Source organism: Carlito syrichta, unplaced genomic scaffold, assembly GCF_000164805.1.
Source record: "Carlito syrichta isolate Samal-C Ts95f unplaced genomic scaffold, Tarsius_syrichta-2.0.1 Scaffold311065, whole genome shotgun sequence".
NCBI classification, from domain to species: Eukaryota; Metazoa; Chordata; class Mammalia; order Primates; family Tarsiidae; genus Carlito; species Carlito syrichta.
Window position 1 is genome coordinate 195762 of NW_007255161.1, and position 15779 is coordinate 211540.

A 15779-nucleotide genomic window follows, 5' to 3' on the forward strand; every position below is an offset into this window, starting at 1 on the left:
GTACATTTTCATCGTGAGTTTAAAGTGAGTTAAAGTATGCACAGCACTCAGCCGAATGCCTAACCTTGATTTTAGGTGACTTATCCTAATAGGGTTTTCCTTGTTGCTGTTTATTGGTTTTTGATTTTTGCCTGTAAAATTAATACATGATCATTGTAGAACACAGAAAAGTAACAAGAAAATTTAAAAACCCATAATCGTACCACCCATGGATAACCAACAGAATAACTTTGTGGAATATGGGAAAAATCTGTTTTTTTGTTGTTGTTATTCAGAATGTGCTTTTTTTTTTTTTGGAATGTATACATATATGATTAAGCTGACACCATTATCATAAGAAACAGAATTTGTGGCAACTATAGATCATAGGTATGTAAGTTGTCTTACAACACCTTTTTTCTATTATAGTATACTAAAAAGTCTTAGGAAACGTGATTATTGAGAGGTGTTTAAAAACTGGTGAATTGAATACTTCACTGTTGTTTTCCTAGATTTATCTTTGGTGATTAATTTTTCTAGAATGTAAAATTTGCTTTAGGATTCTTTTTTGTTGTGGGGGAAATAAAAAGATGCATAGATGATTTTATTTAGACTTAAAACTGTGTCAGACACTGTGTGAAATGCTGAGATTATAAAAACTAACAAGATGTCATCCTTGCTTTTAAGGGAATTATATTCCAAATACTGTGTCATCGATCATTACTGTGAGAGGGGTCTAGACAGTGCAATATGAGAGCATGGACAGTCTGGGCCAGTTGAGAATGAAAGCTTATCAGCAAAGGGTTTTTGGCTAAAGTGACTCCTGAATGGAATGTTAGAGGAATGATGGACTTCACCAGGCAGAAGTGGGGAGAAGAGAATTCTAGGAAAGGAATTCAGTGAGTGTGAAAGCCCGAGTAAACAGTGACTAGGGGCATTTGGACAACTGTAGTAGTTCAGTATGAAGGTCAGAAGTAGGGATGAGGGTGCATGACAGAATTGAAGATGAGTCTGGAGCAGTTGCAGGAGCCAGATGGGTCACAGAGTTCTTTTTATGTCCTATTAAGGAACATAGACTTTATATTTAAGTCTATAAAAGATCTTTGAAGATTATAAGAGGTGCAGAATCTCTTGTCATAGTGTTGGTATATTTAGAGACATGACTGGAAGTGGTTTGGAGAGTATCTCAGAGATGAGTAAATTCTACAGGGCAGGGAGTGCATTCAGTTGGTTGTTGAATAGACCAGGTGAGAGATTATGGTTGATGAGAGTTTGAATAAAGGCCGTAGAAATAAATATCCTTATGGATGCTTGGTTCTAGAACTTGGAAAGGATTTGGCTAGAGTTATAGATGTAAATTATCCCCATAATGACCATGGTATGAATAAAGTCACCCTTTCCAGAGTGCTTACTTTGTGTCAGGCATTTGGCCAAGTATCTTATATACATTATCTGAGTTTCTTTTTACAATACAGGAGTTGAAAAGCATGACTAATTTTACATAGGTGATAACAGAGTCGTCATTCAAATCCTAGTCTCTGTCTTCAAAGACCAAACCCTTTATATATGATAGTGCAAATGAAGTCACTAAGGGAAAGCTATAGAGTGAAAATATGAAGAGGTCCAAAGAAAGAACTTTGGGTTGGGGGAATGCTAGTAGTTACTACAGAATGGGAGAAAGGGACATCCTTAAAAGAGACTGAGAAGCAGCAGCCAGTAAGGCCAGAGAAAGAGAATGTTAGACTCATGGAATTTGTAGGGATGCTAATGGTCCAAGGCAGAAGTGATGAACAGTGTCAGATGCTACAGAGATTACAGATGAAGGACACACGTGTTTCTTGGATTAATAATGGAAAGGTAATTGAGAATAGTTTTATTGAAGGTTAGGAGGATAGCTTGTTGCTACATTTCAGGGTTATTTTAGTCAAGATTCTTTGGTTTGAAAATGAACTGAAGCTAGTTTTAAGTTACTAGGAGCTGTTGAAAAAGTTTGGAAGACTTAAATTATAGGAGTTTTACAGATACAGTCAATTCCTAGGATCCAGTAGGATGAAGAACTTTACTTGCCACTGCCAGGGTAATATATTTTCATTTCTCCTCTTTGTTTCTTTTTGCCTGTTAGTTACTAACTTTTGTACCTGCTTTCTAGATGTGGAGGGCAAAAGGCAGTGCAGTTGTGCACCTCTGGTTAGGGATTTTTTTTTTTTTCCTGAATTCTGAACATAAAAGTCTTGGAGAAGAACTAAGATGGCCTATCTTGGACTAAGTGCTGTGCCTGAGCCTGTAGTTGGTGTCTTGTATATGAGGTTATAAAAGAACATGGTGGCTCCCAAGGTAGTTCTGAGATGACATTTCCTAGGATGAAGAAAGAAACTTTCTCAGCATAAGTCTCAGAGTTGTCCCCTATTAGTGCATGGAACAGAAAAGGAGAAAGCAGAGAAAGTACATATAGATTGCCCTTTCAAGAACCTAAGGTATGAAAGAGAATCTAATGAGTGTTTTCGTGGTAACTAAAGGGGAGAATTGGACACTGATTGGTGGGGTTATTTTATAACCAAGTCATTTATGGAGATTTGGTAATGAGAAATGAAAATGTATTTGAAAAGAGGAGATACATGTTAATTTAAATGTTTATGGGAGAAAAATTGCTGTGCAGACATATTCTTGTAGACATGGACATTTATGTGAACAGAGGAAGGCTTGCTGTAATTACAAATTTCAAAATAATTTTCTCTGTGATCACTTTATCATCAAACATATAGTCTCTGGGCGGTTTGTCTTTGTGTTTGTGATGATCATAAGCCATAGCTATAGAAAGAAACCAGAGAATATTTGCATTTGCAAAAGATCCTTGGAGCTATGCAATCCAACATGCTTAATTTTATAGAAAAGAAAAGAAGTGAAGCAAAGTAATCATCAACAGAAACAACAGTGGCTAACAGAAAAAGAACTATTTTCCCCTTGGGTCTTTGTTGAAAAAAATGAAGAAATTTTTTCTCAAACCTCTTCTCATAGAACTCACTTCATGGCCTGTTGTCTAGAATTAGATCACAACACTCACCTCTGAAACCTGCTACTGACAGAGGAATGTGATAACCTGACTAATGTAAAACAAGAAAGATCTGCCCCCCAAAAAATTGTAGGGAGAGGATGAACAAAATGAGGACTCTCTAGCAAATATGAAAGTGACAATGTTGTTGAGTAGGGACTCAACAGTGTCTACAACATGGACTAAGCTAAAGCATTATACTTTATTCTTTGAACAATGGGGCTGTCCTGAAGGTTTTAGATCAGATAGTAGATAGGATCTTATTTGTATTTCAGAAATAACACTATTCATAAAACACCTATGGTTTTAGTGCTGCTGTAATAAAATAGCTTAGACTTGGTAGTTTATTTAATTTTTAGAGATGAGGTCTTACTCTGTTGCACAACCTGAAATGCAGTGACAAAATCATAGTTCACTGTAGGCTTGACCTCTTGGGTTCAAGCAATCCTCCTGCCTCAGCCTCCTGAATAGCTAGGATTACAGTTACATGCCACTATGGCTGACTGTTTTTAAAAACTGAATTTTGCTATGTTCCCCAGGTTGGTCTTGAACTCATAGCCTCAAGCAGTCTTCTTGCGTTGGCCTCTCAGAGTGCTGGGATTATAGGTGTGAGCCACCACCTGTCTTGACTAGGTATTTTATAAGCAATGAGAATTTATTTCTCATAGTTCTAGAGGCTGGGAAGTCCTACATCAAGGCACTGGCAGATTGGGTATCTGATAAGACCCTGGTCTCTGCTTCCAAGATGATGCCTTGTTGCTGGAATCCTGCATCTTCATGTGACAAAAGAGATGGAAAGGCAAAAAGGGCCTATCTAACTCTCTTCAACTCTTTTGTAAGGGACTAACCTTAATCACCTCCCAAGGGCCTTACTTCTTGATATTATTACATTGGCAATTAAGTTTCAACACATGTATTTTTGGAAATATTCAGATCATAGCTCCTATGATAAGATATAAGGTGAGAAGTTATTCTTACACTTACTTAAAACTACATAAGTTGGTTGCAAAGTGGAGCTAAATTTTGGGTTTCTGGTATATTCCCATATTACCTACATTTCATTAACTCTCTGTATATTTATGTGATATTGATAATGTGTATTTTTTTGCCATGAATTTTGGTATCTTTGAACTGGCTATAACAGGGAATGGATTTCTAAAAATTAGAAATGTACTCATTCTTCCTATGAAAACCAAAATTATACATTATTTTACGTATTTTCCAAAGGTGGAATTTTAAAAAGTTCGTTGCCACCACGTTGCTTACCATTTTTATTGGTTGGAGTATTTGGGTGTATGATACATATATGCAGCCACCATACAGACAGGCTAAGTGATAAATACTAAAAGAGAGGCAGAGGTAACATGATGTAGTTAGTGCTCTGGGCAATTGAGGAAAGCTGTAAGAGGACGTGTGATCTATAATGGGCAGTGAGGAATGTTTAAGATGAAACAGGTTATTCTAGATGAGGGAAACGACAGCATGAAAAGAAAGCCATGGAATACTAATGTGCGTTGTATTGGTAGAGCCTAGACTTGAGGGATGAGTCCTGGAGAGGAAGACATAGGAGAATGAAGCTCATGCTTGTTGGTACCTAATATAAATAAACACCATGCTTAGGTTTTAAACATATTATCTCATTAAATCTTTCACCACATCCCTATGAGAGACAGAGGATTGTATTTGTATTTTTCTTATGAGGGGTAAGGCAAATAACTTGTCTCAGGATAATTAACTTGCCTGAGGGCTCACTGCTAATGGTTGAGAAAGCCAACTTTTGAAGCCAAGTGTGACTTGACTTGGAAAGCTTTTTTATTATGCCAGATATCCCACTATATCATTTCATTGTGCTTAACATGTTAACATTTGACCATCATTCTCAGGCATTGTGGAGGGGTACTGAGCAGGACTGTACATTCCCATGTTGCTCATCAGGGAGGGGTGGAGACTGGTTGGAAGGCAGAAGCAATCCTCGCCATTGTTCTAGTCTGTCAGTAGTCTCCTGTAACATCTCACTCCTAGACATTGGAATCACTGAATAATAGTGTGATTATGAGAACTATATTTGCCATCCTATCAGTGAAATAAAAATTAAAATGCTTTACCCAACTTCATTCCTTTCTGGTTTCCTTCTTCTTTCCTAGTCTCTATTAGTTGTAGCACAATCCATCGTTGGCTTAACCTCTTTAGTGCTTAACTTCTAGCTTCCTTACCTCACACTTGTTCAAGTGTGACGAAGTCTGGATTCATTCCTACTTGCCCAAGAAGTTGCTCATAATCCATAACACCCTGGCACTTCTGATATAATTAACCTGAAAAACTCTACCAGAAAAAGATATATCGCCTACTAATTCTGAACTTCCTACCTTCTGACAGTAGTCACCTTTAGAATGTCATGTAAACAAGAAAAAATGTAGAATACCTATTTTTCATACCTTAAAACCACATCTGGAACTATTTCAACTAACTAAAAGTAAAATAAGTACCATGGCAGATTATGCCATACCTTTTTTTCTCTTTTTTTTGAAAAAGAGGAAATGAAAAACATAACCCTTCTAGAAGGCTCTGACACAAACTGGATATTGAAATGGTATTGGTAATGTATTTATATATGCTGCATTTTCTTTCATGCATCAGCCATCTTTGGTACATATGTTTTGAATATTTGCCCTCTGAGAGAAATTTTACTGCAGAGGGGAGATTGTCATGTCTAGAAGTGGTGTGAACCATTAAGGTAGAAGTTAGTTCTTTGGGTGATACCTTCCTCACCTGATCTGAAGTCTGTCTGTCCTCTTTCTTTCTTTCCCTCCCTCCCTTCCTCCCTCCCTCCCTTCCTCTTTATTTTATTTTTTTAGAGACAGGTTCTCTCACTCTGTCACCCAGGCTTGAGTACAGTGGCACAGTCATAGCTTACTGTAACTTCAACTTCCTAAACTCAAGTGATTCTCCCACCTCAGCCTCCTGAGGACCTGGGACTACAGGCATGTACCACCCCTGGCTTTTTTTTTTTTTTTTTTTAAGAGATGAGGTCTCTTTTGCTCAGGTTGATCTTGAACTCTCAGTCCCTAGCAGTTCTTCTGCTGCAGCCTCCCAAAGTGCTGGGATTATAAGGCCCCTGATACTGACCTCCTTATTATCCTTCATTTAAATTTTTTTAAATCATTTTGTGTCAGTCTTTAAATTTATGTCATAATTTCACTACAACAACTAAAAATATAAATTATGTACTAGAGCAGCATAATTTTCATGAAATAGTATAACTTAATATTGGTTTTACTGTGTCCTCTAATTTGAAAAGGAGTGAAATGCTTTTGTGGTTAAATCAGTGCACTGTACTATTTGCTATAAAAATTTCAAGAATATATATTTCAAAAAATTAAAAAAAAAATAATCCAAAACAAATGCAACAGAACTCAGCATACTTGAAACACATTTTCTGAATTTATCTTAAATCTCTCTGCTCCAGAGGATTTTGTGTGTATGGATTAGGCCTGGCCAGTTATTTCACCATCTATCTCCATCTTGGATTGATTGCCCTGAACAGCACAGAATGAGTTACATATGGTCCCACTTTGTCTCAGTTTGTAGGACCTATGGGCTGGAACTCCATTTGATCAGAGTGAAGCTAAATTTGGCTAGATAGAAATTTGGCTAATGTCAAAACCCTAAATATATACACATATACATACATTCTGGTTAGACTGTTTATATTCCTGTTAGAAGTAATGGTATTCTCTATGCATTGACTCAGTAGTTATTGTTCCTAAATTACTGATGACATTTCAAGAATTTTTAAAAAACCATCCACCAATAGTGTGAACTATTTGAAAAAGAAAACTGGGTTACAGGTATGTTTTAAGGTTTAGATATTGCCCCTGAACTTTATAAAAGTGAGTCGGGTAGGGCCTGTGTCCACTAAAGTCCAGCTTGTGACTACTGAGATAGAGGAGGCACTTGAGGTTAACTTGCTTCCTCATCAGGCTTTTGTCTCCCTGATGTTCTTTTCCCTTTTTTCTTCTTTTTCCTTCTGTCCCTTTATTTTTTTTGTTACTCCCATTTCCCCTTCCCCCTCCTGCTCTTCCTTTCTCTGTGCAACCACGTGCTTCAAATCTGTGTATCTGGACTGCCTTCTCTCACAGTTCCGTGTGAGTGTTAGCAGAATGAAAACCAGATGGACCAGCAGTTCCCACTGTTATCTCCCAGCCGACTCTGGCAAGCCTCCCCTTCTCCCTCCCTCCTTGGCATGACAGAAATATTTGCCTTTATTTAGGGAGACTTGTATTTGCTGCTGTACCTCTTCCCTCCACTGCAACATAAGCGGAAAGCTATTTATTCCCTTGTTGCTGAGGTTGGTTGAGGTGAGTATAGAATGTGCAGTGAATAGAACTATTGAAGACGCAGTTTTTAAGCCCTTCTAACGTCTGTATTTTTCTAGAATAATGTGATACTGTTTGTTAAATGCTCTGGAATAGCAATATGAAGACACGTTTTTTAACAATAAGATAAAAGTAAAAATGCTATCTGTGAGTGTCTCTACCATGATTTCACCCAGAATAACAAGCATGTAATGTATGTAACAATGTATGTCCCCATAGGGTATTGTTTGTCCCTATACAAAAATGTATATAACAATGTACGTCACTGTAGGGGCATATGTTGCTGTTCAACAAGCAGTAGAGATTAAAAATTAGAGACTCTGACACTACTAACTGGTTCATCATGCAGATGCAGATGCTTTTATTAGATTAACGATAGTTTTCATTCTTTTAAAACATCTTCCCTAAAATGATATCAAGATTATTTAAACTTTTAAATGTTGTGTTTTATTACAACCCAAGTCTTATGAAATTGGTTTGAACAAAAGTGAAGTAGATTTGGAAGTGTGATAGTAGTAATTTGGGCTTTTCATTTTCTTTTAACAATTGACTTTCAAGTAATTTTGAGAAGTTTTTTACCATGGTCATTATTATATTTTAAAAGGCTCATTCTTTTTTGATAGTTTGTCACTTTTCTAAAAGTCCAAGTGTGAAATATTTGTGTCTAAGTCTGCAAGAGGTGCATTGAAGCATACTCGGGGTTGTGTGCATGTCTAATTTGTGTTTGTAGAAAATTGGACCTAAAGAGATGCATATAAACCTTTCATTTTTACTGGAGATCCATTGTTTTGATAAACAGATTAGATTGAGAAAAACAGTTCAAAATGTCAAGGAAAAAGTATACTTAAGAGAAAACAATCCTGAACTACAAATGTCCATTATTGAGTAATCAGGAAATTTTTCCATATTTATCACTTACTCATGAAAAATATATTAAGAGAATCTTTGGTTATTTTTTGCTCTCAGTTCAACACTTTTACTTTCTTACTCTGAGTTTATTAATTAGAATATTGGTCTCATGTTTTTAAAATGGGAGGTCATAAATTTCTACATTCTAATTAAATACTTGCTTCACTTCATTGTATAACGTATAGCATTTATGTAGAGGCAGTTTTTAAAACAGGGCAGAAAAAACCAAAGTGAGGGATTTGTCTAGGAGATATAACCTGTTTCATCTAATAGGCTAGAAAACTAAGGATGGAAAAGAGATGGCAGGTGTTACAGAAAATTATCACAGGGAGCAGGCTCCTACTGGTATCTCACCTGCATAACACACTTCAGGTTTTTGTTATTTCTGAGCTGTCCAAGGGATTCATTATTATCCTGCTTCCTCATCTATTTTCTGCCTCTTGCTAACAGTGACTTCAGCTTCCAATGTAGTTTGCTGTTGCATCTAACACTACTAAGGCAGCATCTGTCTAAGCCAGAAATAACAATAGGATATAATATAACCTAGTTACAAATGAGGTCCTGCCATCTGTGCTACACCTTCTTAAGTGGGGTTTGGATGATAAAATCCTGATTTAAACTTCAGTAGATATGCGTATTTTATTGATAGATGTTGAATTTCTTCTGTTCACTTGCTTTTAAAAAAGATAAACCCCACTTGAAAAACTGAGGTGCTTAAGGAGTAAAATAACATGTTCCTGGTGGCATCCTCCAGATCGTACTGAGAAGCACTCCACAATGCCAGACTCACCTGTGGATGTGAAGACGCAATCTAGGCTGACTCCTCCAACGATGCCACCACCCCCAACCACTCAAGGAGCTCCAAGAACCAGTTCATTTACACCGACAACGTGTAAGTAGTCATTTCAGGCTTTTAAGTTTACGGTTTAAAGTTCAAATTTGATTTTTTTCTTTCTGCAAATGAAAAATCAAAAGAAAATAGGATTCTACTTCAACATATTAAGCAGAAATGAAGCAAAAAACAATCATTTGTTTGCCAGTGAGTAGGTATTGAGCATAGAAGTATCATAGCTTGGGCGTGATTTGTGTAACCTCCAATGTTTGCCTTCCTTTTTATTATTGCTTCAAAGTTGCAGTCTGCTGTGATTTTAGCAAATGAAGCTACATTTAGTCTTAACTCCAGTTGCTACCACTATAACTTCTAATTCATCTTAATGTGGAGCTCTTTATTTTAGTTTGTTCAGCTTGACTTAGAACATGAAAATATACTGTAATTATTTCTCGGTCACTTCTGATCTCCTAATACCACTTTATTCTACTTCAAATTTTTACAAATAATGTTAAAATCTAGCATTCTTAAATTCAAAAGGGTATTGCTATATGCAGCAGTCTCATACAGAAAACTTTCTGAGATAAGTAGTATCTTCCTTGTCTTGAACCTGTCAGATTTTCATTAAATCTTACTCCATTCCTGCTTGACTTAAGTCCTGCGTTCTAAGTCAGTGGAGTGTATTGCTTTTGGTATCATCCAAAGAAAGGACAAGAACATTTTAATAGTATTGCAGTTTTCTTTTTCTTACTGTATATCTCAGTAGGGATAGTGAATAACTTTGCTTTAATCAGTCTCAAACTCGTAGCTAAAATTATCATCAAGGATTTGGGAAGCTAATGAATGTTATCTGTTACAGATAATACTATTTATAGACCATGTGTCATGAAATCCATATGAATGAAAAATAACAGGAAAAAAAATCTATGGGACTGTAAGGGATCATCAAAATACACATCCCAGGTTCTTTATGTGGTATTGCACTGCCATTTGAAACACCTTTCCAAACGTATAAGGAGCAGGTGAATGCACTGTGCCTAGCTTCGTAACCCTGTCACCTTCTATTTGGCTTATTATTACCCAAAGGCATGGGGATAGGCATATGTCTCCTGTGCAATGTCCTGGTGAGCTGGCATTTCTTGACAGGTTACTTTGGTGCTCATTTGGGACAAGAGAACCATTTTATTACTTTAAAAGGAAACTTTTAAGAATAACAGTGTCCTTAAAACATTTTCAGGCTACAATTAGAGATGGTTTATCAAAATTATATTAAAAAGATGGATTTGATAAAGATCAATATGTCAAATAAATTGACATGATAAAATCAACATTTTCTTTAGTGAGAAATATGTCAATTTTTTAGCCTCAGTTTTATGGATTATCAACTTTTTGATTTTCTTTTTATTTATGTATTTATTTTTAGTGTAATATACATATTTTTATGGGGTACAGAGTGATAGAGATTATCATTTTGACGTTCAAATTATCATCTTAATATTTCTTATTTTTATTAAAAATATATATTTTAATAGAGACAGGGTCTCACTTTGTTGACCAGGCTTGCCTTGAACTCCCAACCTCAAGCATTCCTCCTGCCTTGGCCTTCTAAAGTGCTATGATTACAGAAGTGAGCCACCATGGCTGGCTGAGGTGTCTCTCTTGTCCATTTCTTGAAATAACCCCTTGATAAATACCATTTCCATTTTGACTTTGTATGTAAAATTTGCACTTTTTTTCCTAAAGAAGTGGTTAGGAAGTATGAGGGGAATAAAATAGCCTTCTAATTGGATGGTGGAAGGTTAAAACTTGAAAGTCTTATTTCTATAAACACAGCTGTCAGTTGTGTGTACAAAACATGATTAAAAATGTTCAGTGATAAATTTAGTCTCCACCAAATGTACACTTTCTCTAGGGGTGCAGTTTAGAAAGGAATAGTGCTATTATACTGATGTAAGCCTGTGATAAATGGCTGACATCATAAGCTGTTAGTTCTGTGTTTGAAACATCTCAGGTGGTTGGCATATGTGCACATGGGAGGCAGGGCTGGACCTGTGTTACAGTAGACGCCATCTAGTATCAGCTTCTGTGCAAAATACCATTACTCATTATGAGGAGTATAGATCCATTTGGTTGTAGAGTACCTGAAGACTCTGGTAATCCTGTGAAGTTGAAGCATTTTACAAAAAGTCTCAACATTTGGAAAATTACTAAACCACTAGATTTAAAAGGAAGGAAACTTGGTGGTAATTTCCTTGTGCATGTTCTCTGTAAGTTTATTATTTCCTTCTGATTTTGTGCCCTTGACAGTAACTAATGGCACGAGCCATTCACCTACAGCCTTGAATGGCGCCCCCTCGCCACCCAATGGCTTTAGCAACGGGCCTTCCTCTTCTTCCTCCTCTTCCCTGGCTAATCAACAGCTGCCCCCAGCCTGTGGAGCCAGGCAACTCAGCAAGCTGAAAAGGTTCCTTACTACCCTGCAGCAGTTTGGTAATGACATTTCACCAGAGATAGGAGAAAGAGTCCGCACCCTCGTACTGGGACTGGTGGTAAGCAAAGGGAAACCAACCCAATTTTCTGGGGTAAGGGAGAGTGTGGGGGAGATATAGTTATATAGACCTTGTTCTTTCAGCTATTTAAAAAAAATTATTTATTTTATTTTATTTTTGTTTTTTTGTTTTTTGAATCGGTGTCTTACTCTATAGCACAGGCTGGAGTGCAGTGGCACACTCATGGCCATCCCAGTGTCGACCTGCTGGGTTTCGGAGATCCCTCCGTCTCAGCCTTCCAAGTAGCCAGAATTACAGGCATGCGCTACTATGCCTGGCTATTTTTAAACATTTATTGTAGAGACAAGGTGTCACCAAGTTGCCGGGGCTGGTCTCAAACCTTTGGGCTGAGGCATTCCACTTGCTTCAGCCTCCCAAAGTGCTAGGATTACAGGCTGAGCCACCAAGCCAAGTCTGCTATTTTGTTATTATAGTTTCCATATATGAAGATTGTGTGCAAGTTGGATCCATTTTGTAGTAACAAGATTTTTAATTCTGCATTATGTATCCCTCCTCCCCACCACAGTCTCTTTGAGTATCTGACTAATAAAGAGATGGTTATTCAAATGTGTTGTTATATTTGACATAAACATGTATATATATGTGTGTGTGTATATATATGTCTATATATACACACACGTGTAAATGTATCTGTGTATATACCTATATTTATATATATATATATTTCAATTTCATAAGTGTACTCTTCTGACATGCTCAGTTGCTTTCAATAATGACAAAATGGTTTCGATATGTTGATTCACTTAATCTACTTGGATGCTCATTTTAACTTAGTTTCTTTGAGGGATTATTCATCTAGATGAATAAGAGTTTATAATAACACATTTTTCTTTATAGTTTTATTTTTAAATGTTATTGTCGTCAAATATACTATTTTAACCGTTTGTAAGGGTACAGTTCAGTGGCATTAAATACATCTACATTGTTGTCCAGTTGCCACCACTATTTATCTATACAACTTTTTCAGACCTCTGTACTCATAAAACATTAATTCCTCATCCCCCTTTGCTCCCAGACCTTAGTAACCTCTAATTAATTAAAAAAAAAAAACAAAAAAACCTTTGTTGTAGGTGGAACGACTGAAACCATTGGTTTGAGAACAGATGTTGATTTTGGCACACTATACTACATCCTGTATATTACCACACTGGAAATTAGAACATATATCTCTTTTTGTACCCTAAGTCAGTTTTACATTTGTTGTGGTTTTCTATAGAAGTGGAGGATTTCTATTTTCCTATAGCCAACTGAGTCATGGAGAACCTATGAGTCATATATTCAGTCCTTTTAGTGTCCAGGGTTATGGTGAAACTAAAATTCTAATGATAGGCAGCAGTTCCCTTTTTCTCAGGATAGATCATTTATTTTTATTGCATGAATCTATCATGGGCAAAGTTATACTAATTGTATTTTGCAAAAAAGAAGTCCCAGAATTAGAATGCTGGATGAGCCACTAGTGCAGAATACTTGCTTCAAACCACAATATCCTACATTTGACAGAGATTTTGGAATTTAATTTTTTGACTTGCCTCTTCTCCCTGCTCCAACAACCAAAGACTTTCATGTTCCCTACAATCTGACAACTCTACACTGTACACCTCTAGGACAAGAAGGAGATTTTAACAGAGTTGTGTCAGCACACTTCAGGTACCTTTGTCAGTCACTTATCTTTTTTTAATTCCTGAATTTTTCATAATAATATTTTTAAATATGTAAATGAATTAGACCAAAGAGCCACAAAGTAAATCCAAAGTAATAATTATGTCAAGTAAATGGTAAATGTATACTTGTTATTAAAAACAAGTATTTTTTAAAAATTGCCTTATCAATTTGATATGTTCTTCATTAATAGTGGTTTCATAACTTAAAATGCAGAAAAACTTGGTAGCTTTAGTAGATTTTTCTACCTATTAAGTGACATACTTTTGTGTGAAATACATTTTAAAAATATTTATCTGAAAATCATACAGAGAAAAGTTAGGGAACGACATTAATCAGTGGTTCCTTGCATATAATAGACAGTGAATAGTTGTTGAATAAATGAGTGATTAGAGAACAGATTTTGGTTTTAAGCATTTAACTACAAGCCATTTTGTTTAATTCTTAGAATTGTTTTTGGGGGGAGGTTTTTTTTTTGAGGGAGTGATTTTTTTAATATACATTTCACATGTAGGCAAACTGATTTTTACAGAAGTTAAGTGTCTCCCAGCTGATAGTGACAGCACTATGATTTGAACCTGGGTGACAAATCATAATCACATTATGCTGAAATTTAGGTAGAGATAAGATGAGTTTTAGAAAGTACTGTCTTTTTGAAAATGAGTCATGGAAACATAATAATATATTAAATATTGTCACAAGTAGAAAGTGGATGTTTATTCATAGTTTCATGTGAAGATGTTTTGCGTTTAGGGGTATGAAAAACTTAGAACTTGGCGTCCCATACTTTATTACAAAAGAGAAAAAGAAACTATACAAGAAAGTGAGTGGGCAATATTCTAATGTTGTTAGGTCATAAATTCCCAAATGTTGGCAGTCACCAGAATGATTCAAGGGATTGAAGTTACAGTTGTGATTCTGCCTAGGGACTAAGGGCAATGAATCAAAATAGGATTAGTTTACTCAATGCTTTTATGATTGGTTGGTTGTTAAGTAGATGCTTTTACCAACACACATTACCTATTGCAGAATACAAATCCTGAGTAGTTGGGGCTTGTTTATTTATCTAAGGTGTGCTAGGAGTGAATTTGAGGTATTCTGCTCAGTCTTTTTTGGTTGAGCTATATACACATTGCCTCTAGGATAAATGGAATACCTTTGATAACTGGACGTTTTTTTCCACTCTGCAAAACTCTGACTCAGAGAAGGATCAAACCTCTTCTTTGGCTTCATGAGCATAGCACACTACCCAACTTGGCTCTTTACCCACAGCAAAGATTCTTTGGCAGACAAAGAAAGAATGCAAGATGGAAATACGGGAAGAGGAGAAGGATGTTTTCACCGGCAGTAGTACTGACAAGACATGTGGGGTGACTCTGAGAGATTCTGACACTTGCCCTTGACCATTTAAGTGATCTATTGTCCTGTAAATACATCCGAGTACTTTATGGTTCATAAAGATAATGTTAGAAAGTTCTTCATAATTGCAGAGACTTCTCTGTTAATTAAACTATGCTAGTGTCCATGTACATTATACTTATTCTCAAAGTGCCATATTCGATGTGTTTTATTTTCAGGTGCAAGTTTTAGAGGTGGGGGATGCAATAAACTATAATATTGATCTTGTTTGCAAAGTCAATAGGTTTTATATTGAAAATACTCTTTTTTGTATGTGTATCTGCTTGTTACTGAACTGTGTGGTTGTACCAGTATTAGTAATTTGTTAGCTTCTGTGTTTTCACTATTTACCAAGAGGCAAATGTATTTATAATATATATTTTCTTCCACAGAACTCTACATTGACAATTGAAGAATTTCATTCCAAGCTGCAAGAAGCTACTAACTTTCCACTGCGACCTTTTGTCATCCCATTTTTGAAGGTATTGCACAGTTCACTGGTCTGGAAAGTATTTCAAACCATATTGTTGCTAGGTCATAACTTTGTTTCTTTGTAGGGAGGGGGTCAGAACATTTAAGGGCTCTTTGACTTAATTAATAGATGAAAACTATCTGAATAGATGTGTATTTATGATCATTTCCTAAGTAGTCCTAAAATTTCAATAGAGAGTATTTTAAATAATTATCTTCAGAGAAGATAGTATAGTTTGAAGAAGAATTTAGAAACCTCTTTGAACAAGTTTTGTTATTTTTAGGTTGTTTGAGATTTGAGCTGTTTTACATTTTGTCTGTAGAGTGAATGGAAGACTGGTTGAGCTTTTAGTTTTTCAGAATTTTTTTGTACTTCTGGTTTTATTTTCACAACAATCTAATGGAAATATTAGACCTTCATCCCTTTTGCCAGTGAAGAAATTGGGAGTAAGTGACATGGCCGAGGGACGCCTAGCTGAGTACTGATTGAGGTTTGGGGTCAGACATAGTTTTAATTCTCAGTTTTGAACTTTCTGTTT

General features: G+C 36.0%; 1 protein-coding gene across 4 annotated transcripts in view; it reads left to right on the plus strand.

The window, feature by feature from the left end:
- Positions 1-15779, plus strand: part of RUNX1T1 (RUNX1 translocation partner 1) — a 140293-nt gene that overhangs the window by 71586 nt on the left and 52928 nt on the right. For 3 of the 4 annotated variants that reach the window (XM_008068495.2, XM_021717784.1, XM_021717785.1), the window contains 3 exons: positions 9068-9205; positions 11450-11691; positions 15162-15251. In XM_008068495.2, coding sequence (XP_008066686.1) covers positions 9068-9205; positions 11450-11691; positions 15162-15251 — 470 coding nt within the window. Of the gene's footprint in view, positions 1-7338; positions 7387-9067; positions 9206-11449; positions 11692-15161; positions 15252-15779 lie in introns of those variants that run through there. The other variant, XM_021717786.1, reaches the window with a different exon arrangement.